General features: G+C 34.2%; 4 protein-coding genes across 10 annotated transcripts; 3 read left to right on the top strand and 1 right to left on the bottom strand.

The window, feature by feature from the left end:
* Nucleotides 1-1,459: 1,459 nt before the first annotated feature.
* On the top strand, nucleotides 1,460-7,905 carry LOC111280771 (beta-galactosidase 1-like). 3 transcript variants are annotated; one of them, XM_089757383.1, is made up of 20 exons: nucleotides 1,460-1,965; nucleotides 2,227-2,322; nucleotides 2,424-2,536; nucleotides 2,624-2,690; nucleotides 2,853-2,945; nucleotides 3,141-3,284; nucleotides 3,868-3,956; nucleotides 4,081-4,186; nucleotides 4,266-4,353; nucleotides 4,533-4,651; nucleotides 4,743-4,907; nucleotides 5,187-5,365; nucleotides 5,549-5,658; nucleotides 5,869-5,978; nucleotides 6,076-6,186; nucleotides 6,268-6,378; nucleotides 6,506-6,711; nucleotides 6,801-7,137; nucleotides 7,317-7,457; nucleotides 7,565-7,905. In XM_089757383.1, exons 1-19 carry the CDS (start codon nucleotides 1,789-1,791, stop codon nucleotides 7,449-7,451), a joined length of 2,556 nt encoding a protein of 851 aa, XP_089613509.1. In that variant the 5' UTR covers nucleotides 1,460-1,788; the 3' UTR covers nucleotides 7,452-7,457; nucleotides 7,565-7,905. The 3 variants fall into 3 exon arrangements, with proteins under 3 accessions (XP_089613509.1, XP_089613508.1, XP_089613510.1); XM_089757382.1 differs by having other exon boundaries at nucleotides 7,317-7,905; XM_089757384.1 differs by lacking the exons at nucleotides 6,801-7,137; nucleotides 7,317-7,457; nucleotides 7,565-7,905 and having other exon boundaries at nucleotides 6,506-6,715.
* Nucleotides 7,906-10,029: 2,124 nt separating this feature from the next.
* LOC111281324 (uncharacterized) lies at nucleotides 10,030-14,561 on the top strand. The gene is made up of 7 exons (XM_022869052.2): nucleotides 10,030-10,959; nucleotides 12,925-12,977; nucleotides 13,377-13,464; nucleotides 13,563-13,661; nucleotides 13,827-13,954; nucleotides 14,044-14,131; nucleotides 14,216-14,561. Exons 1-6 carry the CDS (start codon nucleotides 10,351-10,353, stop codon nucleotides 14,078-14,080), a joined length of 1,014 nt encoding a protein of 337 aa, XP_022724787.2. The 5' UTR covers nucleotides 10,030-10,350; the 3' UTR covers nucleotides 14,081-14,131; nucleotides 14,216-14,561.
* A 247-nt stretch (nucleotides 14,562-14,808) lies between these two features.
* Nucleotides 14,809-19,060, top strand: LOC111281325 (glyoxylate/succinic semialdehyde reductase 2, chloroplastic). 5 transcript variants are annotated; one of them, XM_089757438.1, is made up of 13 exons: nucleotides 15,174-15,263; nucleotides 15,359-15,415; nucleotides 16,090-16,168; nucleotides 16,459-16,524; nucleotides 17,100-17,175; nucleotides 17,267-17,322; nucleotides 17,559-17,643; nucleotides 17,776-17,836; nucleotides 18,105-18,157; nucleotides 18,253-18,323; nucleotides 18,414-18,486; nucleotides 18,582-18,686; nucleotides 18,774-19,060. In XM_089757438.1, the coding sequence occupies exons 2-13, from the start codon at nucleotides 15,382-15,384 to the stop codon at nucleotides 18,936-18,938; spliced, it is 924 nt and encodes a 307-aa protein (XP_089613564.1). In that variant the 5' UTR covers nucleotides 15,174-15,263; nucleotides 15,359-15,381; the 3' UTR covers nucleotides 18,939-19,060. The 5 variants fall into 5 exon arrangements, with proteins under 5 accessions (XP_089613563.1, XP_089613562.1, XP_089613566.1 ...); XM_089757437.1 differs by lacking the exon at nucleotides 15,359-15,415 and having other exon boundaries at nucleotides 14,809-15,263; nucleotides 16,102-16,168; XM_089757436.1 differs by lacking the exon at nucleotides 15,359-15,415 and having other exon boundaries at nucleotides 14,815-15,263.
* A 1,335-nt stretch (nucleotides 19,061-20,395) lies between these two features.
* LOC111281323 (transmembrane 9 superfamily member 7-like) lies at nucleotides 20,396-25,415 on the bottom strand. Its single transcript, XM_022869051.2, has 7 exons — nucleotides 25,209-25,415; nucleotides 23,695-23,859; nucleotides 23,461-23,570; nucleotides 23,165-23,273; nucleotides 22,972-23,084; nucleotides 21,965-22,115; nucleotides 20,396-21,879 (listed from the first exon to the last, which is right to left on the bottom strand). Exons 1-7 carry the CDS (start codon nucleotides 25,308-25,310, stop codon nucleotides 20,722-20,724), a joined length of 1,908 nt encoding a protein of 635 aa, XP_022724786.2. The 5' UTR covers nucleotides 25,311-25,415; the 3' UTR covers nucleotides 20,396-20,721.
* Nucleotides 25,416-27,255: the final 1,840 nt, after the last annotated feature.

Here is a 27,255-nt window from a genome sequence, read left to right on the forward strand (position 1 = left end):
AGCTTTATAAATATTATTTAAGTATTATAAAAAATAAATTTTATTTAAGATTTTAAAAAATTAAAATATATTTTTAAATAATTTGTAATTTTATTGTCAAAAACAATAATTCACTGCTACCAATATACAACTCATATAATTTTATCTGTCACTCTGACTTCTATACAAATATATCCCTTCTTAAACCCCATTTATCACATAAATCTTTATTTACACTATCAAAAAACAATATTTTTTGACCCTATCAATCTCAATTCTATCATTTTTTTTTTATCATTTTAAAGATCTATCCTTTATTATTTTTCACAATAGCAAACTGCCTGTTATTCCTTTCATTCCACATCAAATAAATGTATACATCCCATGCTAGTTTCAATATAATAGATATTAGTGCCTTCCATCTTAACCTGCTTACAGCCCAATGGAATTCTTTTTCCCAACCAGATACCTCTCTATGTAAGTTGCAAAGCTGTAGAACCTGTTTTCGCATAGCTTTAGAGTAATTGCAACTAAAGAAGATATGGCTCATAGACTTATCATAGCACACAGTCTGTTTCATTTGTAATTCTTCATGCATTGAATCTATCCTTGATAGGGAGTCTATTTAATATCACCATCCATAACTATAATTGCATGTTTGGGTACATACAGCTTGCACCATATTAGCCTGTGCCACACTACCTTCATCTATCATCGTTTCAAAATACTTTGATCAACAACGCTTTTTATTTTTTTGGATAAGTAACAAAGTTGAGTCATCAATATACGATTAACAAAACTAAAGTCCAAAAAGAATAAAATATCATTTAATGTATTATTTTTATTAAATTTAAAAATATATCAATTATTTTTTTAATATTGGTTTCATAAAAAAATTACAATTTGATAATAATAAAAAATTTAAATATCAAATTTATTAAAAAAATACATCTTAAATCTGTAGCATTAAACACTAATTAATATTTCTCATTAGACATCTTAAGTCTTCAACTGAACCACTGTAAGTAGTGTCCTTGCTACCACGCACGGAAATAGCGAGTGGAAGTAGGTTGAAGTAAAAACTAAGAATAAGGAAAACATCTCTTGTAGGGATTGTGTAGAGAATCTTTGTGTTTTTTAAAAAGCCAAAAAAAAATGTGTAGAAAGAAAGATGCTACCAGCTTTTGTGTACAGTCAAACAAATCTTTAGCTTTGTTACATTTTTAATACTAAATAATCGATTAAATAATAATTAAATCAAACTAATTATTTTCAAAGAATACTAAGATGGCAAAAAAAAAAAAAAAGAAAAAAACTTAGATTGCCTTCATTGCCTTCATTGGATTGAATCTTAGCGTCGAGTGTTAAAAAGTGAGGCCAAATTGTGGGGTCCAAAGGCCTGCAACAAGGGTCCCACATTTCTCTTTCAAAACTCCATGCTTCAGTGTTTAAATGCAACTGCAAAGCACCTTCACTCTCTGGAAAAATCAAATCTCTCATTTGATCTACAAACCCAAAGAAAAGGGAAAAAAACCAATAAAAGTAGCAGTAACACACAACCAGTTAGCTGTTTTCCTCTTCACTCTCTCATTTATAAGAAAAAAAAAAAAAGAGAGCTGAATTGGACAAACAAACACATAACCAGCTAGCTGTTTTACTCTTTAAAACTTTTTTTTTTTCTATATCCATGGAATAGAGAAGAATAGAATAAAGTGTACAAGAGAAAGAAGAAGGCAAAAAAGGGCATTGCTTTGTGTAAACAAGAGGGTCATTTGTTCAATTTAAAAAAAAAATTTTTTTGCCATTGCCATGGACTCCAATTCCAAGTTTTCTGTAATGTGGAATGCTTTGTTGGTTGTTCTGTCAGCTTCATGGGTTTGTTCAGTTACTGCTTCTGTTTCCTATGACAGTAAAGCTATCACCATTAATGGGCAAAGAAGGATCCTCATTTCTGGATCCATTCACTATCCAAGAAGCTCACCTGAGGTAAACTTTTCACTTCATGTTTTTTGTCCTCCAAAACTTACTTCTTGGGTCTCTTTTATTTCCTCAAAAACTGTAAGTTTTTGTAGCGTTTATTTTATGCATTTCCTCATGTGCCTCTAAAATTTCCTCCTTTCAGTAATCAGTATGCATAGTCGCATACACGTATATCATTCCGTTAATATAGTATGTTTAAGTTTGCTGTAAGTTTTTTTTATTCTTAAAAATTTGTTTCTAAATCTGGGTAATTTTGTTTTTTCATAGATGTGGCCAGATCTTATACAGAAGGCTAAAGAAGGAGGGTTAGATGTGATTCAGACATATGTATTTTGGAATGGCCATGAGCCTGAACCTGGCAAAGTAATGAAAAAAAAAAATCTTTCTTCTTGGTTTACAGAGCTTTTATTTTCGGTAAATGGCATAAGAAATTCTTTTTTTTTTTCTTTTTTTGGTTATCGTAGTATTACTTCCAAGGCAACTATGATTTGGTCAAATTTATTAAGCTGGCGAAGGAAGCAGGCCTCTATGTTCATCTGAGGATTGGTCCTTATGTCTGCGCAGAATGGAACTTTGGGTAATGCTAAAATATTTTATTTTCTAAAGTATAAAGAAATTCACGATGAAGTGTAGTTCAAGCAATGGTTTTCATTTTATTTTTCAGGGGTTTTCCTGTTTGGCTGAAGTACATTCCCGGTATCAATTTCAGAACAAACAATGGACCTTTCAAGGTTAGATAATACCATCCGCCCATCTGAAGTTTCATTGTATTCATTTAATATTCTTTTCTAATTTAACCTTGTGATTAGATATCAGAAAATTGATTTTCCCAGTTTGCTGTCCTGGAATTCTTTTGAGAAACTATACTCACTCACTAAATTGCTATGATGAAGGCTCAAATGCAAAGGTTTACTGAAAAGATTGTTGATATGATGAAAGCTGAGAGGTTGTTTGAGTCTCAAGGAGGTCCTATTATTCTATCTCAGGTAGGCAAATTGATACATTATAGTTATAAGTTAATTTCTTGATCTGGCATTTTAATTTCTTGATCTGGCATTTGTTCTAAGTATTCTCAATTTAAGATCTGGATATTAACCATCTGTTCTCAGTTTAATTGTCAATTCATTGTAATACGATGATGAACTAAGAAATACTGTCTTTATAATATGTGCTTTTGACAGATTGAAAATGAATATGGACCCATGGAATATGAACTTGGTGCACCCGGTAAAGCTTATACTGATTGGGCAGCTAAAATGGCAGTGGGACTAGGAACTGGTGTCCCGTGGGTCATGTGCAAGCAAGATGATGCACCCGATCCTATTGTAAGTATAATGTGCCTTTTATCCTTTAACCATAAATTTTTTAAACTTTTTCTTGTCATGTTCCATATCCACTTTTATTGGCCATCATATTTTGTTCAATCTTCTTTAGTGGGGTTGCTAGTGAACAGTATGTTGTGTACTTGTTGGATGATTGAAATGAATTATTATTTCTCATTGCTTATGGCTCAGCTTTTATTTTTTTGGATAAGTAACATGGCTCAGCTTTGCTCTTTTCTAAAACCTATCTGTTAGTGTCTTTATTTTATTCATTTTGGACTTAGTTTTGTTAATCATATATTGATGACCATGTTCCTTTCATCAATTATTATTGCACCCATTTGAACTTATGTAGGTAGTGGTGTCGGTGAAGAATACCTTTGCCTTTTCATTTCTTGGTGATGTCAAAGCAGTATTATATTTCTAAGTTGTTGCCCAATCGCATAGAAGCACAAGGAATAGATGTTTGATTGAACCTTTTGGGTTCGGCAATAATCTCGTCTTATCATGTGTTTCTGTGCAAGGTGAGGTGTTCTTTTGAATTATTGATTTCAGAGTTGTCTTAACTTCTATCTTCTCCCAACAGATTAATACCTGCAATGGCTTCTACTGTGACTACTTTTTGCCTAACAAGGCCTACAAACCAAAGATGTGGACTGAAGCCTGGACAGGCTGGTAAGCGCATTTTTGTCTTCACGAGAATTGTCTTTTGTAGCTCTCCCTTGCTCAAAAGAACTACAAGTTCACAAGAAGATAAGGGTGTCTCCTGGTTGATGGCTCTTTTTATTTTACTCTCTAGGTATACTGAGTTTGGAGGGCCAGTTCCTTACCGACCTGCTGAAGACATAGCATTTTCAGTTGCGAGGTTTATACAGAAAGGAGGATCGTTTGTTAATTATTATATGGTAATAACATTGTTCGTTCAATTTACTGTGTTCAATCTGTGGAAGAGTAAGTCTTATTTGATTGTATTTGTGTTTTCAGTATCATGGAGGAACAAATTTTGGCCGAACTGCTGGGGGTCCTTTCATTGCAACTAGCTATGATTATGATGCTCCTCTTGATGAATATGGTATGCAAAAAGTATCAATGGTGCTTTTTTGAAGTTGGGTCTGCATCATCTAGTTTCTATTGTCTACTTAGTTTTAACCATATATTCTATGCTTTTTAGCATTCATTTTAGTGAAAATATATTTTAAAGGATTAGTTCCTTGATATTGATTTGAAGGAGAACCATTTCTTGTCATGCAGGACTGTTGAGGCAACCCAAGTGGGGCCATTTGAAAGATTTGCATAGAGCAATAAAGCTCTGTGAACCAGCTTTAGTATCTGGAGATCCCACTGTGATGCAACTTGGAAACTATGAGGAGGTAAATATGACTTATATTGCTCAGAACCTTAATCCTACTCTGGATTGGCTTGATGCAAAACTTACAAATAAATTCCATTTGAACCTTACAGGCTCATGTATTCAAATATAAGTCCGGAGGCTGTGCCGCCTTCCTTGCAAATTACAACCCAAGATCTTATGCAAAAGTTGCCTTTGGGAACATGCACTACAACTTGCCTCCTTGGTCTATCAGCATTCTTCCTGATTGCAAGAATACTGTGTATAACACTGCAAGGGTAAGAAAAAAATTTGATAAACTTGAAATTATTTTGTTCTATTCTCGGCAATACTATGTATCAAGATTGATTTCTGGCCAAGCACCTTGCAAATAAAGTTTATCATATTTAATATCATAACATGCTATTTTGCAGTATATTCTCTTGCTTTTCATTTAGTTGGTTTCCATATTGAAGTTTTTCTGTAGAACTAATACAGGTGGAATCAACCAAGAATTTTTTTCCATTGACAGTATGAAATAACCATAATTTGGACATTTATTGAAACTTCTGTAATAGGTTGGTGCCCAAATTTCACGGAAGAAGATGGTTCCTGTTCCCATGCATGGAGCATTCTCTTGGCAGGCATACAATGAAGAGACAGCTTCAGATATTGACAGTTCATTCACAATGGTCGGGTTGTTGGAGCAGATAAATACAACCAGAGATATATCTGACTATTTGTGGTACACAACAGAGTAAGTAGTGAATAACAGCATCTCATTGCAGTTTGCATCATCTGTATTCATTCAACTCTTTTTTTTTTTTTGCAAAACGCTATATATTTTTTCTTGAAGAAAAGAAAGAATGTTCTATTGAATTCCTCTTTATTACCTGTATTTGACTTTCTAATGTTTTGTACTTTCTGTTTCCATCTCCAGCATTAAGATTGACCCCAGTGAAGGATTCTTGAAGAATGGAGAATCTCCTGTTCTTACTGTCTTATCAGCTGGCCATGCTTTGCATGTTTTTGTCAATGGTCAACTATCAGGTGGGCTTACCGTTGGTTCTTGGTTGCTTTTGAACCACTTCATATGATAGTAATATTTAGTAATTGCTCAAAATATAGTGTTATATTTTTTGCTTCTAACTTAGGTTGATATTTTAGAATGTTATCCTTGAAAAAAATGGAAAAAAGTAGTATGTAATTAATATTTTTTCCCTTGATATTGTTTCATTTCCCTCAAATTGATATTGCCAGGAAGTGCCTATGGAAGTCTAGAATTCCCCAAACTAACATTCAGTCGAGGTGTTAATTTGAGAGCTGGTATCAATAAAGTTTCACTTCTAAGCATTGCTGTTGGTCTCCCAGTATGCTCTCTCTCTCTCTCTCTCTCTCTCTCTATGCAGACAACTTCTTGTCAATGAAATTTGTTTATGAATGGTTGAATTTGTGGTTTGCGTGCAGAATGTTGGTCCACATTTTGAGACTTGGAATGCTGGTATTCTTGGCCCAGTTACATTAAATGGTCTCAATGAGGGAAGGAGAGATCTCTCATGGCAGAAATGGTCTTACAAGGTCTTTTTCTTGCATACTAGTATTTATTCGCTACTTGTCCTGATGTGCTAGAGAGTTATTTGGCTATTTATTCCTTTGCAGGTTGGCCTTATAGGAGAAGCATTGAATCTTCATTCACTAAGTGGTAGTTCCTCAGTGGAGTGGGCAGAGGGGTCCTTAGTGGCACGAAGGCAGCCACTGACATGGTACAAAGTGAGCATCTCAAAATATAAGCATTTGTTGGACTGTGCGTTTTCATAAAAAGGAAAAATGAACAGAAATAGAAGTGCACTTGAATGCACCTTTAGTCAGCATTTGTTGACATTCTTTAATTTTGCAGACAACTTTCAATGCTCCAGCTGGAAATGCTCCATTGGCATTGGATATGGGTAGTATGGGAAAAGGTCAGATTTGGATAAATGGACAGAGCATTGGACGCCACTGGCCTGCATATAAAGCATCCGGTAATTGTGGTGACTGTAATTATGCTGGAATGTATGATGAGAAGAAATGTAGAACTAATTGTGGAGAGCCCTCTCAAAGATGGTAAGGGTTCAAACTAATCTGCTTTGCAGTTTCTCCTTCAAGCATGGAATTGTTGATAGAATGACTTGTGTTCACTAATTTATATTTAGGTACCATGTTCCTCGTTCATGGCTCAACCCAACCGGGAATTTGTTGGTTGTGTTTGAGGAATGGGGTGGAGACCCAAATGCAATATCTTTGGTCCGGAGAGAAACTGACAGTGTTTGTGCTGATATCTATGAATGGCAACCAACCCTAATGAATTACCAGATGCAAGCCTCTGGTAAAGTCAACAAGCCCCTAAGGCCAAAAGTCCATTTAGAGTGTGATGCTGGGCAGAAAATCTCGGCAGTACAGTTTGCCAGCTTTGGAACTCCAGAAGGGGTCTGTGGAAGCTACCGCGAAGGGAGCTGTCATGCTCATCACTCTTATGATGCTTTTAATAGGGTAAGTTACATTTGCTTACATTATATCTTCTTTTATAGTTGGAATAGTGAAAATAATAAACCAATGACTGAGCTGTGATTACTCTTTGGGTTTTACTAGTATCATATGCTGGTTTTCAAGCTTTGTCCAGCAATTGTTCATTGCTCCATACACATTGACCTACGACTTTGTCCTTGCAGCTCTGTGTTGGGCAGAACTTCTGCTCAGTGACTGTAGCACCTGAAATGTTTGGAGGAGACCCATGTCCTAGTGTCAGGAAGAAACTCTCTGTGGAGGTCATATGCAGCGGAACACATCAGAAGTACATGAAATAAACAGGGGTATCAATTAATTCTCTCTCAATCCAACATGCCATTCAGCATTTATCATTTTTGGGTAAATTAAATCCACACTCCAAGATCACAACCATTTGTTTTGGCTTTTCCAGGGTGAACTTGTACAAAAACACAAACACCCCTTTGCAAAGCTCATATAGATTATGAAATGATTGCAGATAAGCGCAATGTATATATACAATGTTTGTTCCAGCATGATATACAGAATTCATAGACACAATGAGGTCAGTAGAAGCGCATTGAGACGATAGTGTACTGAGTCCATGTGCAAATGTTTCGTTGTTGTTGTAGGATATGGAAAGCCTTTGGTTTCTAGTGAAGTCTATTGCCTTGTAGTCTATTTTAATTTCCTGGGAAGCAATCCCCTCATTGCTTTGTTCTCTTAAGAATAGCTTGAGAAGGTAATAAAATCAAGTATGTTGGATTTTCTCAAGTAACTTTCTTTACTCGTTATGATTGCTGTTGTGATTCTTATATTTCAGTCTAACTTGTGCCTTGCTCTGTGTGATAAGGATATCAAAAAAATGAACCCTGTTTGCCCTTGCATGCGGCAAGTTAACATCTTCTAGAACTGGAAAACGTTACACGGGGGGCTCAGAGAATGGGATATTAAAAATGTTCAAAACCCAAGCTCCATAGATCTCAATTAGCGTTATCCCAAACTTTCTTAAAAAAAACTGGAGGATGTATCTATCAAGCCTTAGGCTCGAGGAAAAAATTTACTATTCCGTTTTACTTGACTGCTCATGTGTGAAAGAGGGTCCTAATTGTCCGCCCATGAAGGCCCATCAAAGAGAAAGCAAGCTAAACCAAAAGGATCAAAACCTCAATACGGAACACTCGAACAAAATGCCCTTTAATTGGGCTATTGCCATTAGACCAATTGTTTTTTTTTTTTTTTTTTTGGGGGGGGGGTGGTTTGGGTATTTTATTATTGACGGCAATGTGGGATTGGGATAAATTTTTATTTATCTCAAATCTAATAAAATATTAAAATATTATTTTCATATTTGATTTGATTTATATATATTAAAATTTATAATTAATTTGATCTGATTTAAAATTAATAAAATATTAATTTTTAATATAAAATATTATTAATATTATTTTAACATAAAATATTTTTTAAATATGAAGATCAAATTAAATACATATATATAAATATTTATAAATATATATAAATATAAAATAAATAAATAATATATATATATATATTATATATAGATATCAAGTTGGGTTGGAGTGTATTTGTATAAAATTTGATCCTAATTTTTTTATAAAAAAATACATAATTCAAATTTTAATTTAAAAAAATTAATTTTAAAAAATTGAGTCGAATTGAAATTGTCAATCTTAATATTTTTTCGTTATTTTTGTTGGATTTTTTTTTTTTATAATATGATGTGTCAAATGTGTTTTTAATTTTTTTTAATCTAACATCTTTTTGAATCATCTAAGGATATATTTTTCACTTTTGTAATATTCTTACAAAAACCGAGTCATGATTGACATCGAAAGAATTCTCTCTTTAACAATTGGACCTTTTAATATGGTAGACTTTTTGTAATTTTTTCTTCTAAATTATGACATCATCATAATCACATGACGGTACGAAGTTACATTAAAAAAATTCGTTAATGATTTTTACCACAATAATTATCTAATCAGATTGCCAAAAATACTTTAGTAAGACAGGTAATTTAGATTTAAATAAATTTGATAATTTAAAAATAATATAATAATATAAAAATAATATGATTTAAAATTTTAATAAAAATTATATTTAAATTCAATATAATAAAAAATATATTTATATTTATTTATTGATATAAATTATTACATAAAATATAATATAAATATATAAATTATTAATATTTTATACAATATAAATATATAAATCACCGTGTGTGTCCCGACTAATATATTACTTGTAGCTTACTACTCTCTAACCTCTTAAATTCTAGAAAAGAAAATTTCTTTCAAAACCATTTGAACCAGGGGCTCACCTTTTGACTGATTTTGAGGTAGTTTTGCACAATCTGGTGGCAGTAATCAGATGATCAAGGCAAGGCAAGGGTCAAAAATTATAAATTAATAAATGTTAAGGGAGATTTGCACAAAGATAAAGCGATGGAGATGGAGAAAATCTTTGACTACAAGCTCAGTTCAAAATTTTTTTTTCTTTTAAAGCCTGTACCGGATTCTTGTGTCTTTAATTGTTTGCGGTCTGCTCCATTTTTTTCCAATTTCTGAACCAATTGAAGGGTAAGACTTAAAGTGCGACAAGTTTTGTTAAAAACCATTTTTTATTGCCTTTTCCACATCTTATTGATGAATTTTTTATTTATAATTTAAGTTTGATAAATTAAAATATGATATAATAATATAATATAAATATAATATAAAAAATTTTATAATTTTAAATTTTAATAAAAATGATATATAAATTTAAATCAAATACCATAAAAATATATCGATTCTCACTCAAAGGAAAAATCACCTGAGGTAACATTTACCAAAAGCAACATGCTCGCGTTGACCATATTCGTTGACCACATGATCTTTCTTCTTGATGAACGGCTTTAAACCCACTTCCCAAATTTTTATTCTCGAACTTTATCCTATCGTAAACACTGCTTTTGCCCTTGTTGTTTGCAGTACTAGAAACATAGAACTCTTGTAACAAAACATCGAACACTTGTTATCTTTCTCTGTTTCATATTGTGTCGTGATTGACGGATTTTAATGGTGGCTAAACCTTCACTTCTTCTTCTTTCCTTCTTCTATAGTTGTCTTTTTATCTTAACATAAAATTATAAATTAAAATTCCATTTCCTATCCTTTTATTTTGCTTCTAACTTTGAACCAGTCCCTCCAAATGTTTTTCTTCTTCTTTCTCTTCTCTTTCGTTCTCTCTTTCTTATTATTTTTCTTTTCTTTTTACTGTAAAAATCTCCTTAAACAACAAGAAGAAGGAAAGTCCCAGAATGAACCGGCCCTTTTGGGCGGCTCTCTCTCCGATATTGTTGATAAAAATGCCCAAACCCTGCAAAACGACCCGACCCATTGGCCCCATTCGCTTCTTCTAGAGATCTTGCCTTCTGATTCTAAAAAGTGGGCTGGTTTGTTTACCGGTGAAGATCAACCCAAGGGAGATACGGGTCAATTCGGGTCGGGTCGAGAAGGGGAACCTTGTGAAACGGGTGGTGAGGATCAGAGCATGAAGAAGAAGAAGAAAAGGGGGAAGAAGAAGAGATTAGATTCCAAAGTTGAAGAAGAAAATGTGGACGCAAGATGTAGTTTTGCTGAGGAAGAGAAGAAGAAAAGGGAAGAATCGTGTCAGGGTGTTTCGGGTTCTCGGGTCAAGCCAGAGCTGGTTTGCCTGTACCCTTTTACATCAACGAGTAGCGCAACGCAAAGGAAGATCAAGCAACAGTACGATCAGCTTGTTAAGTGTCATGAAAACAAAGGATTAACATTGGCTCAGGTTGGTTCTTTTTTTTTTGCTTATTATCACCTTAAAATTTTGATTTTCGACGGTTTTTTATCTGTTAATTTGGCAAGTAATATTAAAGCTTACTCTTTTGTAGTTTAAGATTTTGCTTTTGAATGTTGCTTTAATATATGGGCTATCTTGATACTAAAGAAAGTTCCATTGTTGCTTCTTATTTTAAGATATCTTTAATTTTTTTTAATTCTTTAACAATATTTAGGCTGTCTGGAGAGTAATATGATTATGTCTTTTCTCATTTCAAGCAATAGTTGAAACTTTTTCTCTTTGCTTACATTGAGGTAAGTCTTATCCAATTTGGAATTCTTTATGAGTTTGTGTTATTTCTTTTCTGCAACAAGATGTTATAAATGAAGCGAAGAGGGAGGAAAAGAACCTGAAAACTTTTGCATGAATTAAGTTACAAAATCATTGGAGGAAATCTAGGTAACATTTGGACATTACTTGAGAACAAGGTTTACTTACCGTTTAGTTAAGATGACCCTTGAACCATGTGGTTGATTGATGGCATCTTGAAGAGAGTTCACTGATTCTTGTTCTGCAGAGCACTGATGTAAAATTTTGTCATTTTATAAATGTAATATAGCTCTGATGAAATTACAGAAATGCTGAATGTGAGATTATGCTCGTAATTACATTGCTAGTTAGAGTAGTTAAATCTGTTTATTTCTGAAAAAGAACTAGATTGCAAGCATTTGGGAAAAGTCTGAAAGTTTATCTTCTCGTTTTGCTGGGGCTATAATCATATATTACTAATATGTATACAGAGTATGAGACATTGATTCCGAATTAGTCCCTGAACTTCTAGATTAAGCATGAGTCACTTCTACAAGTATTCTTTAAAAAATATGGGCCTCATAGAAAGTTGCTGGTCAAGGAGATCATAGTGAAGTTTTCATCTTTCCTGTTGAACAATAGAAAGTATGAGGCTAGTTTTAAGGTCTTATGGCATTTAATTAAGGGAAACTTGAGGATTTTGGTGAAGTTTTGAATTTAAGTACTTACTGGTAGGTCATGGAGTCTTGGGTGGTAGAGCTTTCACTTGCTTCTGCAAACCATGTGCTGGAAGCATCACCAGACTCGAAATTTTATGTGCCAAATGGATATCATTGCTCTAGAAACTTTCAAGATCAAAGTACATGAAAATTTTGATAGTTGATGCAGTACATATGAAGTAATTATATTATTTCTGTTTCTTGGAAATTGATTTGAAACATAGAGCCGGCATCAGGTGGGAATTTAGGGCTTTTTTATTTTTGTATTCAATTTGTCTGGTGCATTTTTTAGGTGAGTGTGAGATTGAGTTGTACCAATGTTAATACGGAATGGTAAGGCTTAAACCTTGACACCAATTCAAGGCTCACAAGTTTAAGCCGGATTCAATCTGAGATCTTGCTTGCATCCCAATCTAATCTTGTAGACAATTGTTTACACTTAAATAAAGATGCGTGCTTTTCATATGGCATCTGAATTATTGATTGTAAATAACTCTCGCCAGACTAATTTTAGGCTCAATATTTAACATTATATTCTGCATTGTTAAAGTTTCAAATACCTGTAAGTGCTCCAAGAATCCTAGGTTTTTTATGCTCTAACAGTCACAAGGTATGTTAAGGTCATTGTGCAAAATATTAATTTATACTTTCCTCTTCATGCCTTTTTTTTGGTCTATTAATACTTGAAAACACCTCCATCATTATTTTAACTCATGTTATTTACATCATTAGCTTTTCTCGTGCTTTTTACTTAATATTTCACACTTCTAGATAGAAGAATTTCTGGATAAGATTACAAATTTCCCTTGAAAGTTATCAGTTGCATTGATAAGCTATAAGATACATTGATCCCCCAGCCTGCCTCTTGTTATTCTGTTATATATTTTGCACTTTATAGTGGGTTTGACTATGCAACAATCGTAATATATTATCCTCCCTCATGTAGGTTGGAGAATTTGCTAATTGCTTGATTGAGGCCAGAAATGAGCTGCAGCACAAGTAAGTTAATAGTCATTGTGATGTTTTCAGAATCTAGATCTTTAGTTTTGCTTTCAATGATTTTCTTTCAGCTTTGTTCTTGTTGTTTTGGGAAAACATGCTGCTCTTTTTGATCTAAGTGATAAGCTTGCCCACTGTTTTTCTCCCTTCCAAGTCCTTAACTACTTCTATTCTGTTTGTTCTGCAAATTCCAGAATGCAATATCAGTATATTGAAATGTTTTTCCCTTTCTCCACTCCTTTAAACATGAATTTTTTTTAATGTTTTCCCCTGTTTTTCAAATTTGATATTGACAATGGTTCCTATTTTCTTTGCCTCATATTTTCACCATTAATCTGTCCTTTGAAATTGGCATGGTTAATTTCCTCATTTTCTTTCCTTGCTACGATCTTACCACAGGTCTGAGGTCATCAAACGTAAGTTTACAATAACAAAGGCTCTAATATTCAAAGCAGATCGATCTTCATTTGATCGCCTGAGGCAGCAGGTAAGCAACCAAATGAGATAAACTTGAGCTTCTGGAGTGAACTGGTTGTTTTCATTCATCTCAATCTCCTGTAATAGTGGATTGATTTGAATGTTTAGATATACAAGCTAGAAATGGAACAAAAGAGATTAGAAGAGGACACATTTGTCTATAATTGGCTCCAGCAGCAACTTAAACTATCACCAGCATATAAAAAGGTACAGTCCATATGGCTTCCAATATGTTGCTTTTTCCTACTACTACTACAGACAAATCAGTCAAAAGGATCATTGAAATGAATTTTCCCTCCCCCATGTTGATTTGTTCTCTTATTGCAATTGAAAGAGAGATTATCATGGTTCTAATATCTCTTTCTCTCTCAGATGCTTGAAATTGGTGCATGCATGGAGTTAAAGGCGAAGTCTGGTGAGGTGATGGAAGGCACAGATACTGAATTTGCCGACATTTCTTTCGAAGAGTTATTAGCTCAGGAAAAGAAGGATTCATTTTGGTTGGTTGCTCATCTTTTAAATCCTGGTTTCTAAATATTGTTTGCACCGCTTATGATAATTTTTTTTTTCTTTTCGATGCTCTGTTCAGGCAGAAAAATGGGAAATCAAGATTAAGCTCAAACTGATGACAATATTTGTTTAGCTAACTCTACTCTGGAACCGCACCTCTTTTCCTAGTATGTATCTTCGATATTTAATACTATTATGTTTCTTTAGTGTTTGTAGAAAAATCATTGCATAACTTACTTTTCTTTTTATAGGTTCCCCAATGGAAGCTATTCGATCCTACAGAATGACATAGAGTCTGATTATTGCACCATGTCCAGCCGAATTCCAGCCCTCTGCTCGCCGCGAGCACCACCTTCCAAGATCAAACATCTGCTTATTCTATCGCTCAAATCTTGATATTTGCCCTGCCTGACATTGGGGTTTACTAGATCTTCTATCGCTCAAGCATATGCTTCCAGATTGAAGCCTATGAATAGTAGGGGTGGTGTTATTATATATTTTCCAAACTTGAAAATATTACTGTTGAATATGAAGAAGATTGCTTTTTAACAGAGTTGCTTAATAAATGCGTTCAAGTTGAAATGGCTTATTCTGTCACGACAGATTCCATGACCTGCACTCCCTTAACGTGTCCGAGCCGAAAAGCGAAATGGGTTCAACCATGAACTATATTTTCATGCTCATTTTTGTTAGGGTAAACGTAGTTTTCTTTCGCATGAAATTACAGATTGAAAAAAAAAAAATCATAAATATTAGATTTATTAAAAAAAAAAAACTTGTAAAGATAGTTACAAAAATCGATTCACTTAAGCTTTGATTTCAACCTTAGCTTTAATAATAGATTTGATTGCACGAGAATTCTGGCAATTGTGTCAATCTTTTTTATACAAGAAATGTCAAAGATGTCAAAGTCTTATATGTCATATATTTCTAATATTTTTTTCACCGGACAAAGGAAGCAAGGGTCAGCTGAGCTCTAATTCTTTCATTGGTTTATCCGAACACTCATCCACAAAAGCATTGCACGGAAATACGATGCGAGGTTCTGACACACAGCCATTTACCATATCCTTATTCCAAAGTTTAAAAAACGGCTGATTCCTCTGACTTTGTTTGTTAAGTCCGACAGTAACCGCTGTTACAACTTATCTTCAACAGTCATGGCATTGTGCTCAACCTTCTGCCCTCGTGTTCCCAACAATTTTATAGCTATACCCACTTCTTCTTTTCCTTCAAAACCCCTGCTTTCTCTTTCTTGCAAAGCTTTCTCTTCTCAGGCCCCTGATGCTTCATCCCAAGGTATTTCTTTTATGGGTACTTCTTCGGTTCTTCCTTTACTTTTTGTCATGTTTTGTTCTGTTTTCTATAATTTATTTCGGTTCTTCTTTGATCAGTGGTTCTTTTTCTGCCTTAAAAGATGAAAGGCTTCATCTTAGAGGCTTCTTTTAAGAGTAAGTTGAATTGGCCTTCTAAATTGGTTCAAAGGGTTATAGATTTATCATACAAATTGCATTAAAATCTGTTGGGTGACTTTGAAACCAGAGAAGGCGTGAGGAATTATTTGGAAATTGCAATTCATGTATTTGGTAATAGCTTACATCATGGTTTAAGGAATATCGTGCTTTCTTTTGTATGCACTTTTCTTGTATTGTAATTTTTTCGACTTACTTTAGGTTGGTCTATATGTTATGGTTATGGATATTCAGACTGCATGCTTTGTATTGGTCAGCTATGTTATTATTTTAATGGGGATAGGCAGGGAATTGGGGAGATAGAGATATATTGATTGATCACTGAACTGATGGGGATACCAAATGATAAAAGGTATATATTGTTAGCACAATCAGGGCTTGCACCGTAACGATTACGTTTTAGACTGCATTGCTTGAGCCTCTGAAGAGGACACCTGCAAAGGTTTGTGTTGTATTAAGGCGCTAAGGATTCTCACTCAATGTGTACTGCATGCTTTATTGAGTACTATCATGACAGGTTCTTCATTTTGTATTGATGGAAAAGCCTGAGGAGCAATCCTGGCTTAACTTGTAAACCATTTTCAATTCTGTATAAGGTACAATTGTCACTAAGTACTATATAACTCATGCAAGGATTATGCTGAATGCAACAGAAAAATTTTCAGGCCGAGTTGGGTTTTTGGGTCTTGGAATTATGGGTGCACCAATGGCACAGAATCTCATAAAAGCTGGGTATGGCTTGGTTTCTCTTCCTAATTAGTACAGTTAGAACAATCAAATTGAAATAAAATTGTGTACTAAAAGATGTTGCTTCCGTTCACAGAAGCTTACTATGGAACTACAAGATCGTATGTTTTATTTCCTTTCATCCTATTTTTTCTCTCTTTCCTTCACATAAAGCCTCTAAGATCAGTTTGAATGAAAAATTAATTTACCTTATAATTCACTTTCTTAAGCATCAGAGATGTTCAACTCTAAGAGTGATGTGTTTAGAGTTTAATCCTCTAGCATGTATGTTGCAGATGTGATGTGACAGTATGGAACAGGACAAAAAGCAAATGTGGTCCTCTCATCAGCCTCGGTGCAAAGTGAGATTCCAATATCCCTGCTGTGAAATTAGTTTTTGTGATATTACCACACAGTTTTGGAATTTCTTAAAGTTTGGATCCTTAGTGTTTTACCTTTTCTTCATGAGATATTGACATCCATTTCTATATGGTATGCGTTAATACTAGGCAGATCAGTTGTGCTATTGACTGTTGGTAAATGTGCTTACAGGGTCAGTCACTTCCCTTAGGAGACAACTGCCACATATTCATTAGTAGATAGGATCGTGGTCTATGTCCGTTCTCATATTGTCTTTTCCTGATCTGGTGGCTTTCTGTCTCATTCTCAATGCAATTACATGCTTAATGAAAAGAGGGTAAAGAGATACCTAACTTTGTATATCCTCTACAAAAGAAAAAATAGTAAACTTTATCTAGGGATATTTTGGTGTGCATTCTATAATTCTTGTCTGAATCTTGCAGCCTTTGAACTTCATCCACAAAGCTAGCTTTCTGTCGTTATTGGTGTTTTTGTCCAGAGGTCTTCAATATAACCAGATTTAAACTTATAATTATCTATTAAGAGTTTCTGTTGTTTATTTGTTTTATTTTTGCAGGTATAGATCCTCTCCTGAGGAAGTAGCTGCAAACTGTGATGTCACATTTGCCATGCTTGCTGATCCTGAAAGTGCAGTGCGTATGTTTCTGTTGTAATTTTCATTGTTATATTTGTTTTGCTTGAACTATTATTAAGATCTGGCAACTTATTGTTGCTTTGTACCAGATTGATGTTGCCTGTGGAAAGAATGGAGCTGTGAGTGGAATGGGTCCAGGAAAAGGGTAATATTTCTCCCATGTTCTGACTTGAAAGATTTTTGTGTTAAGAAACATGTAAGTCCTCAGGGCAGTGAGCATCATGCTAGAAGCTTTTTGTGTAACAATATTAAGTTTCTACTGATACAACAATTTCATCCAAGAATTTTAGCTGTTAATTGGTGATTCAGTAAATATAGTGTCACTGTCTGCTTTTGTTGAGTTACATCCTTGAATTGATGACATTGCATTGACATTGACAGCTATGTAGACATTTCAACAGTTGATGATGCCACTGCTAAATTAATCAATGGACATATCAAAGCAACTGGGGCATTATTTTTAGAGGTAAAGTTAAAATCAGGCTTTTCATTTTCTAAAATGCTTGCAACTCTTCCAAATATAAATACATTGAGTGTGCGTCAGCAATGTGATAACGTTAGAATTTCTGTTAACCAAGCTTCATCGCTTCCTTTACAGGCTCCAGTTTCAGGTTCCAAAAAGCCAGCAGAAGATGGACAACTGATATTTCTTACTGCAGGTAAAAATTTTTTGCATTATCTTGTGGAATGCTAAATATGTTGTATAATTCAATGTGAAGTAAATTCTATTAAGGTAGCAAGAAATACTAAAATATTTGCAAAATTTGACGTTCAAGTGTTATCCTTGGATGGCTTCAAATGTTTTCCTCTTTGCTGGTTTATCCATTGTTCAGAATATAAGCATTTTAAGCCAATGATATCTGTGTCACATAACATGGTAATGTGGGGACTACTCATAAAAACTGAGGCAAAAGCTTAATCTTTCAGGTGACCGATCTTTATATGATTCAGTTGCTCCATTTTTGGACATAATGGGGAAGGTATTTTGTCTTCTGTTTGTTACATTAATACACAGTATCCTGTTGATCCATTTGGCTGTTGCAAGTAATTTTTTATATTTGTGTTTCTTCCCCAGTCAAGATTTTATCTTGGGGAGGTTGGAAATGGAGCTGCTATGAAACTTGTTGTTAACATGATCATGGGAAGGTTCTGTACAGTTATTTTACCTTTAAGTCTGTTCTTTTGGTGCTTGTGATAACGAGTATGATGATGATGTTTTGCTTTTGCAACTTGTAGTATGATGGCATCATTTTCTGAAGGATTACTTCTTAGCAAGAAAGTAGGACTTGACCCGAATGTTCTAGTTGAGGTACTTACTGAACCCCACATGCATGCACTGATTGGACGATTGAATGTTGTCTTTGATTCTTTTCCCTTTCTTTACATTATTTTGTGGTATTGCAGGTGGTCTCACAGGGCGCTATTAGTGCACCAATGTACTCACTTAAAGGCCCATCAATGGTTAAATCCCACTATCCCACAGCCTTTCCCTTGAAGCATCAACAGAAGGTTTGTAACTTGCCGGAATAATTGACATTTTTCAAAGATATGTGCCATTATCTATATATATTATAACAGAAGTTAACGGTGACACAGGACCTCAGACTTGCTTTGGGATTAGCAGATTCTGTTTCCCAGTCCACACCAATTGCAGCTGCAGCAAATGAACTGTATAAGGTTGCAAAGTCATATGGCCTCAGTGATGACGATTTTTCAGCAGTTATTGAAGCATTGAAAGCTAAATCTCACGACACAGCCTAGCTATATATATATATATATTTCATTCATGGGATCCAGAGCTTATGTAAACTGCTCCTGCATATTTGATGATTTAGACATTGTTTTGATAAATGATATTTAGGTTGAGCTTTTCTTCTCCTCAATTCTGCCTCTGATTGGTGAACTCTTTCACATGATTATTTTCCTGTATAATTATTTTTTAAAATAAAACTTTACACTAGTTGGAATTCAACAATCTAATAAGGATCCATACGACCCATTTTCATTCCATGAATCTCTAGTATGGATAGTATTCCAAAGCAAATTAGAATATGGATCTTCAATCTCTGATGCGGAGTAGAATAAGCGGTCTCTGCTCCAGCCCGCTGGATATGAATTTTCAAAGCGATGAGGCAACATGTGGATTCAGTTATGATGCCAACTTAATTGTAAACCCATTTTCAAAGCTATTAATCGCTGGAGCAACTGTCAGAGCTCTTGTTCTCCTAGGTTTGCGATTTTCCCACCAACATGGAATACTGATCCGTCATATTCATGCCTGGCAAAATTCTTCCACTATAAAAATCGGTGTAATCGTGGTAGTTTTGGGATGCTAATGCTCGTAAAACAGATTATACCAGGAACACGATGGATTTTTAAGTTGAAATTCTTCATTTATTTTTGAACATTTGTTTTTATATTTATAAGATTGATGAGAATATTGTGTATAAATTTATTTGAATTCGCAATCTTTAAATGTTAATTTCATTGATATCTCAATTGATCCAAAAGTAAATTGGCTCAAAAAATCAATTTGTCAACTGATCAAAAAGTGAACTGGCTCCGTAACCAATGTTTAGCGTGCTCAAGATCACATTCCAAAAACCAACAGCACCCCGAATGTGCACACCATCACGAGACGATTCTAGGCATTCGGCCAAAATTTTGCACAAAAAACTGGTTGATAAATTTGTATAGTTATCAATTGGAGAAAGGTGCCATAGGTTGTCTTGAACGTAACAGTAAAAAATGGAACAAAGGTCAGATTGAATTAATAATTCAGAAGGCACAAAGCCAATAAACATAGAGCAAAAACCACAGAGAGGTCTTGGCCTCAGCTCCTTGGCCTAGTGGCTAAGGAGCTCTTGGGACATAGAGGTCTATTAAGTTATCCCCATCCTGTGTACCAAAAAAAAAAAAAAAAAAAGCAGTATCTGCAGAGCATGATACAATATACAATGAAAAATAATCATTAAGGCCCTCAATTTCACATGATTGAGAAAAAGGGAATAAAGAGCTGAAATCGAGAATGATAACTGATCTCCAAAACCGAAGAGGCCCTGGTTATTCAGCGTGTAAAATCAAATAGAGTAATGGTTTTCAAGACCTAAAAATTTATAATCGATACATTTGTACGCCATACCAGATTCTCTAATACAGTGTCATTGAGATGCAATGCTCCACTCAACCAAGAAACAATTGGAATATACTCAAGCCAATTAAGAAGCATCAACGAATTCACAAATTCCTCATTGTTTTGTTGAGAGTGGATGTCTAAGTATCAAAATGTAGACTAGATCACAAACTTTACCCATTGCAGAAATTACTTAAAGAGTACAGTAAATAACTTCTAACAGTGTAGACTGTAGACAAAGTAACAGGCCAAGCCTACCTACAATCGAGCAAAATAATATAAAGAGATTGTAGAGACTATAGGAAATGAAAATTTCATAGCATATATTCATTCCGAAATAGTCCATATCATGCTTTCCTCTCGTCCAGCCTATAATTCGCATAAGTCCGATCCTCTTTCTACATTCTCATCTCAGTCAATTTTCACAGAGGAGTAGATCTTCCTAACAAACCAGAAGCAAGCATAGAAGCCAATTGTCCCTGTCAGGACAAAGAAGGCATATGAAACAATTACCATGTACCCAAAGTAAAGGATGCCTGAAACCAGCTTTGTGATCTCCAACTTGGTAAAGAAGTAGAAAACGGAGTACAGGAAAAGGTAAAAAGCAGAGGAGCCAGCAGTTAAGTAAGATCTCCACCACCAATGGTAGTCTTCACCGCACAACTGGAAGTAGCATAACACAATTGTTATCTCGGCACAAGTGATTATTAGAATAATGAATACTATGAAAAGGAAACCGAAGATGTAATAGAACTGGTTCAGCCATATTGATGTCAAGATGAAGAAGAGCTCAATAAAAACAGCCCCAAATGGAAGAATGCCTCCAATGAGTATAGAGAAGACTGGCTTCATATACCATGCCTGCTCTGGTATTTGCCTAGGAATTTTGTTGGTCTTCACGGGGTCTTCAATGGCTGGCTTTTTGAAACCCAAGTAACTGCCAACAAAGACTAAGGGAACTGATATACCAAACCATAAGCAAACAAGAATGAACATTGTCCCAAACGGCACAGCACCAGAAGATTGCTCTCCCCAAATTAGTGCATTCAGCACAAAGAAGACAGCAAATAGGATACCTGGAAACATAAATGCAGTTTTCAAAGTATTTCTCTTCCACTCTGTGCCCTTGAACATTTTGTACAGATGTGCTGAGGAGTAACCGGCAAATATTCCCATGAAAACCCACAAGAGAACCATAGCAGTCATAAGCCCTCCACGATTGGAAGGAGATAAGAAACCCAACAATGCAAATAACATTGTCACAAGTGTCATTGCAAAGATCTGGACACCAGTACCAACATAAACACAGAGTAAACCGTAATTGATTGGAGCCCTAAAGACATCCCCATGAACAAGTTTCCATCCTGTTTCTTCCTGAGCCTCATCTTGGGTTTCCAACTGATTATAGTTTGCAATATCTTTATACAATGTTCTCATCATGATCATGGCTACCATGCCAGAGAGGAAGAGAACAATCATCAATGAATTTATGATGGAGAACCAGTGGATCTGATCATCATTCATCAGAAGGTATGTGTCCCAACGAGAAGCCCATTTGATATCACTCTCCTGAAGAAAACCATAAGTTAACCTATGCATTAGGATATACAGTGGACAAAACAATGACAAGAAAGAGAAAGGGAAGGCAGAGTACCTTGAAAGTTACATCATATGTGAACACAACCTCCTTGCCTACATCAACTTCTTGTGGAACAGTACTACCTTGAATTAGATTTTTGGTGTCCTTATTGCATGTTGTTATCTGGGGATTCTTCTCATCCCATTCCTTATATTCATGATTAATGCTGGTTACAGAAGCCACACAATGAACAATAATGACACAAGTAAGCCAGTCATTTGATAACCAACAGAAAATGACCTGGTCCTAAAAATGTTAGTTTCATATTGCATAATGAACGCAAATTTCATCACAATTTCAGTACCCCTTTTGAGTAGCATATTTCAAAAGGGCAATACAAATTGTTACTTTAATTATATTTCGAAGAAATTGAAGAATAATAAATCTTTAAGCACATAAAGTTTTCAAGTAGCTGAGAACTTTCAGTGGCTACACATATTCAGCACGCTATTATAATGAGTTTTCAGTAGGATATTTCAAAAGAACAATATAAATTGCTACTTTAACTATATTTTGAAGAAATTGAAGAATAATAAATCTTTAAGCACATAAAAAACTCTCAAGTACTTGAGAACTTTCAGCAGCTGCATTAATACAGCATAATACTATAATGAGTCTTCAAAATTATGAAACAAAAAGAAACAATAGAGGTACACAAAGTTGCAAGGTTTGGCACAAGTCTTCCATTTTTATTGAACTCTGAGATATGATTCACTGTGATCTTAATCTAGAATATCCAAGTCTAACATATATCTATTAGATACTGCAACCAAAATATCTGGAAAGAACGTTATGCTTCCAGCATTATTAAGCACAAAACCTACTTTTGAAGGGAGCCCATTCCCCATCACCCCCCCGCCGTAAACATGCACATAAGGAAATTGAAGAGGATTACATTGAAACAACTCTTAATGGCTAAGTCATAATCCAAATCCACAAAAGCTACTAATGAACACGGTTCAACTAAATGTCAAAACAAATGCAAAATGAACAAAAAGAAAGTCAAGAAATTGATAGAAAACCTGTTTCGAGTAACCTCAAATCCAACAATTCTAGCAGCATCAGTCTCAGTATCCCTGTGAAACATGACCCTGAAGCTCAAGTGGTTGTTGATAAAATACTTCTCCTTCTTGCTCTGCAATGGCATATAAATGGTTAAGAATAGATAAGAAATACATAACACTCTGAAAGTAATACTAGCTTCCTACGGCATACCCCAGCATAATTTCCTTTGAACCCAACTCGGAAACCGTGTTCATATGTTGTTGGCTGACTTCCATCTCTCCTTTGTCTAAGAACAGCAACTGGAAGGTTGTCAAGAATCCTGTGCATCAACTCCAGATAATTTAGTATAAACATGCACCGCAAATATATGAGCAATGAGAGAAGAGAGAGAGGAGAGCGGAGGAGAAACAAACATTAAAATCAAGAGGTAAAAATCACATAAAACATCTCCATAAAGAGAAAAGAACAAGGAAACATGAATCTTAGGCATCACATTTATTACTTACATATTTACTCGATATTCATCATCAATTTTTTCCTTGAAATTCTTCGCAGATTCAGCATCAAGTTTTTTTTGACATACTAATTTGCAAGGTTGATCCTCCATCATTTCAAACTAAAGCAAAACACATGATAAACAACGAAATAACAATTGCAGACATAATCTATAAAGCTTTTCATAGAGAAACAATTGTCACCAACTGCAAGAAAACAACACCACCAAAGGTACAGATGCTCACAGTGTACACAGAATTCTCTATGCGGTCACCACGTAGCACCTCCCCCAAATTTTCAGCATTGTTCACAATCTTGGATGGCTTACAGTAGTTTAAGTAGTAATAGTCATATGGAAGTTGTGTCTTTGTAGATGACAACTTGTTCACTTTTACATAAAGGGGATCACCCTGTTCAGAATCAGAAAAAGACAATTTAAGATATAATACATTTAATAACAATAATGGATACAAAAACCCTAAAAAAATGGTCTTGAACAAAATTCAGAATTGGACAAATATAATCTGAATATTCCCTCCACAGATCCCCTGCCCCCAAAATTAGAAAACGAAAATATAGTTTCAAGCAAAATAATATGTAACCTGTAACCTTGAGGATAATGCAACCCCATTATTGAAATGCAAAACGTCATCAACAGATTTACCAACTTTAAATTGTACAAACAAATAGCCTAAGCACCACATGAATTTAACACCAAATATGCCTTTATGTTTTTAACTCTATAGTCAGTGATCTCTTAGAACTTGAAAATTTATTATGATCTCTTCAGAGTTTTGGATGTTCATTCGCAAAAGAGGAAATAAATTGCAAGGATCACATCCTTAATTTCAGAAGATATTAAGAAACACAAAAAGTAAGATCCTGAGAAAGAATGAATTAGCCTTTATTTCTTCATATCAGTGATCATTACCACTGTAACTGATAACTCTATCAGCCCTCACCGCACGCTAAAAGCCCTCCTAGTGTTTAGGGTTTAGGGATCATAGTTCTATGCTACAGTAATTACATAATGAATCTAAAACTAGATTGCTTCAAGTATTTGCACATAGGTGTTGCTACTCGTATTACATGATAAGGAGACATGTGCATATTTGGGCATCATACATCTATGCAAGTCAAATATGAAGACTGAACTAGCACAATAATTAACACAGAAAGTTCTTGCAAGAAAACACAATAAATCTTAACTTTCTAAGCCAACATAAGTTTTACATTGTTAAAAAACCTGATACAGTAGCTAATTATCTTACCAAAAAACGTTACAAGCAGGCAATATGCCGGTTACAGTCTTAATATTCCATCGTTTGTTAAGCAAAATATGATTCTTCCATCATTAAGATTCAAAAACAAACAAATGGCATTAGCATATATGTTGATTTTCTCTTGTATTTCACTTCAGTCTTTTTTAAAACTCAGACACACTAAACTGAATATGTTGTTCAGCTTACACTATTACTAGTCCACCATTTCAGAATCAAAATCCAAAACAAGAAAGGCAATAACCAATGAAACGAAAATCAAATCTAAATTAAAAAAAATGAAAACCCAAAAGGAGACAGAACACAACTACAGATCTAAAAGAAATGAAACACCAAAACATCATATCAAACCTTAAAACCCCTAGATCCAACTCCAGTTCCCGTCAACAAAAACAGAACTCACCCACAAATCAACACAAACATTAAAGATTAAACAAGAAAAAGATAGACCCAGATAAGGGTAGAGAAAAAGAGGGCACCCTTTGGAAATCGCGAGGGGCAACACCAGGGAGATAGAAGGAGTGAGCAGTGGCTAGCAGCAGCAGAAAAGCGAACACGACAGTCTTCCTTTTCGTACCCATTTTCTCCTCTTCTTTCTTCTTCCTCCTGGATTGGTATGGTCACTGCTTCAGGAGGGAGGAGAGTTGACAAAGTTGGGATGGATAATATGTAAGCCTTTGGAAACTGGTGTGTCAAGCAAGGATCGAATTGAAAGATAGGCTTTTTTTTTTTTTTTTTTTTTTTTTTTTTTTCTAATTAGAAATTTTGATAATTAAATTTCTTATTCCGTCTCACCCTTTTATGAAAAGAAAATAGCGGAAACGAAAATGATATTAGATTTAATTTTTATTGTTATTTTAATTTAGAAAATAAAATCATTAGTATTATCCAGCGGTTTTTCTTCTTTTTTTTTGCTTTAATTGTGCAAAGAAATGCAATTTTTGCAACATATTATTCTTCCTATTTAACATTATCTTGCAACGATTATGCAATGATTTTTTTTGGGAGGTTTTTAATTGAGAATCAACTTTCTTTTAGTTCAAGCCCCTTGATAACCATTTTTGAAAAATTTACTGCTGTAATTTTCTCCGATAGCCCATGAATTTACTTTCATGGACAGATAATAGAATTCATTTAAATATGTGAAGAAAAAAAAATCACATCCCATCATGCATTTCATTTTATTTCATAAAATTTTTAAAAATCCAATCATAAAACACAGCTTAAACACAGTTACAAGGCCGATAAAAGGCAACCAAAGGGACCTTTAGTAGGCAGGAGAAGTGATAAATGGTTTCCCATGCCAATTCAGATACGTTGCTTTATTAAAATAATGGAATAGATCATCACCAACAACCGATACAAAAATGGAAATGGTCCCAGGCTTTTTATAGTCCTCAAGTTAGGAGCACTTAAAATCCCTTCGAAATCCAGCAACAATGAAATACCATTAAAAAAAAGGAATTGAAGCTAATAACATATCTAGTTTCAACAACTTAGGACCCAAGAATGCAATAAGCTTTACTAAATTTTATGACATGCCAGAATGTGAGATTTAAACTTGTCCAGCTCAGCAATGACCTCCTCTGCAGGACGATAAATCAGATCAACCATCCGCCATATCTACACGGAAACGTCACTACAGTCAGTCAAGTTAGTTTGGTTAAGCACAAAAGTTTTTCCATTTTATTTCCATGGGATAGGGGATAGGTTAAGTACAGAATTGTCATTGATGCTACGTAAAAGATGAATATAGGGAAAATTGTTGGTGAGCTTCCTGAAATGTTAAGAAAACAGTGCTGCAAGTGAAATAAATATGTCATCATTTTGCTTATGTTTGCTTGTATGAGATAGGTTTTTGTTTTCTCCAATGACATTTTGGAGTGATGGTGTGGTTTCAGGACAAACTGATTCTCATTATGACAGTGATCATGAAGAAGATGAGGAGGAAGAAGGCAATTAAGGGAACTCTAAACGTATGAAGATGGAAAAGATGTATTTGGGCTACCTTCGTAAATTATGAGTGATCAATATTCCCTAGTTGTGCTCATCTCACATTAAACTTTTCTTTTATTTATTATTTTTTAAAAATCGATATTTGATATATTGACAATATATAAATGTTATTTTATCAATCAATCATACGATGATATTTTATTAATGAATAAAATAAAAAAAATCAATACTTAAAAATAAATATTAATAAATTGCATGATAATCTCCCTCATTTATTTTTAAAGATCTGATTATTTTTTATTTTACTTATTAATATATTATTATATACTGTCAATGAATCAAATATTAATTTATTTTTTAATATCATGGAGGATTGGGTTGCTTATTGTTGTTATATGACAATCATGTAGTGGGACTCTAAATGTATGTAAATATATATATTTTTATAAAAAATTGGAACTAATAATCTATAACATAATTAGACAATCAAATTCATACATAATAAAATTTAAATCTAAAATATTTTAAGACATCTTTTAAGATATCTTCCTATCACTGAATCAAAAATTT

Source organism: Durio zibethinus, chromosome 28 (genome assembly GCF_047325235.1).
Source record: "Durio zibethinus cultivar Kanyao isolate XHJ-2024 chromosome 28, ASM4732523v1, whole genome shotgun sequence".
Lineage (NCBI taxonomy): Eukaryota > Viridiplantae > Streptophyta > Magnoliopsida > Malvales > Malvaceae > Durio > Durio zibethinus.

What these genes read in the sequence shown, in the direction of transcription:
- LOC111280771 (XM_089757382.1), top strand. Translation starts at nt 1,789, where the DNA reads ATGGACTCCAATTCCAAGTTTTCTGTAATGTGGAATGCTTTGTTGGTT. An exon ending in CTGTGTATAACACTGCAAGG is followed by an intron (nt 4,908 to 5,186) that starts GTAAGAAAAAAA and finishes CTTCTGTAATAG; the next exon opens with GTTGGTGCCCAAATTTCACG. An exon ending in TATTTGTGGTACACAACAGA is followed by an intron (nt 5,366 to 5,548) that starts GTAAGTAGTGAA and finishes TTCCATCTCCAG; the next exon opens with CATTAAGATTGACCCCAGTG.
- LOC111281324 (XM_022869052.2), top strand. Translation starts at nt 10,351, where the DNA reads ATGTTTTTCTTCTTCTTTCTCTTCTCTTTCGTTCTCTCTTTCTTATTA. An exon ending in AAGGATTAACATTGGCTCAG is followed by an intron (nt 10,960 to 12,924) that starts GTTGGTTCTTTT and finishes TCCCTCATGTAG; the next exon opens with GTTGGAGAATTTGCTAATTG. An exon ending in TTGATCGCCTGAGGCAGCAG is followed by an intron (nt 13,465 to 13,562) that starts GTAAGCAACCAA and finishes TTGAATGTTTAG; the next exon opens with ATATACAAGCTAGAAATGGA.
- LOC111281325 (XM_089757436.1), top strand. Translation starts at nt 15,125, where the DNA reads ATGGCATTGTGCTCAACCTTCTGCCCTCGTGTTCCCAACAATTTTATA. An exon ending in TTTTGGACATAATGGGGAAG is followed by an intron (nt 18,158 to 18,252) that starts GTATTTTGTCTT and finishes TTTCTTCCCCAG; the next exon opens with TCAAGATTTTATCTTGGGGA. An exon ending in ACCCGAATGTTCTAGTTGAG is followed by an intron (nt 18,487 to 18,581) that starts GTACTTACTGAA and finishes GTGGTATTGCAG; the next exon opens with GTGGTCTCACAGGGCGCTAT.
- LOC111281323 (XM_022869051.2), bottom strand. Translation starts at nt 25,310, where the DNA reads ATGGGTACGAAAAGGAAGACTGTCGTGTTCGCTTTTCTGCTGCTGCTA. An exon ending in TTTGAGGTTACTCGAAACAG is followed by an intron (nt 22,116 to 22,971) that starts GTTTTCTATCAA and finishes TTCTGTAACCAG; the next exon opens with CATTAATCATGAATATAAGG. An exon ending in CATATGATGTAACTTTCAAG is followed by an intron (nt 21,880 to 21,964) that starts GTACTCTGCCTT and finishes GGTTTTCTTCAG; the next exon opens with GAGAGTGATATCAAATGGGC.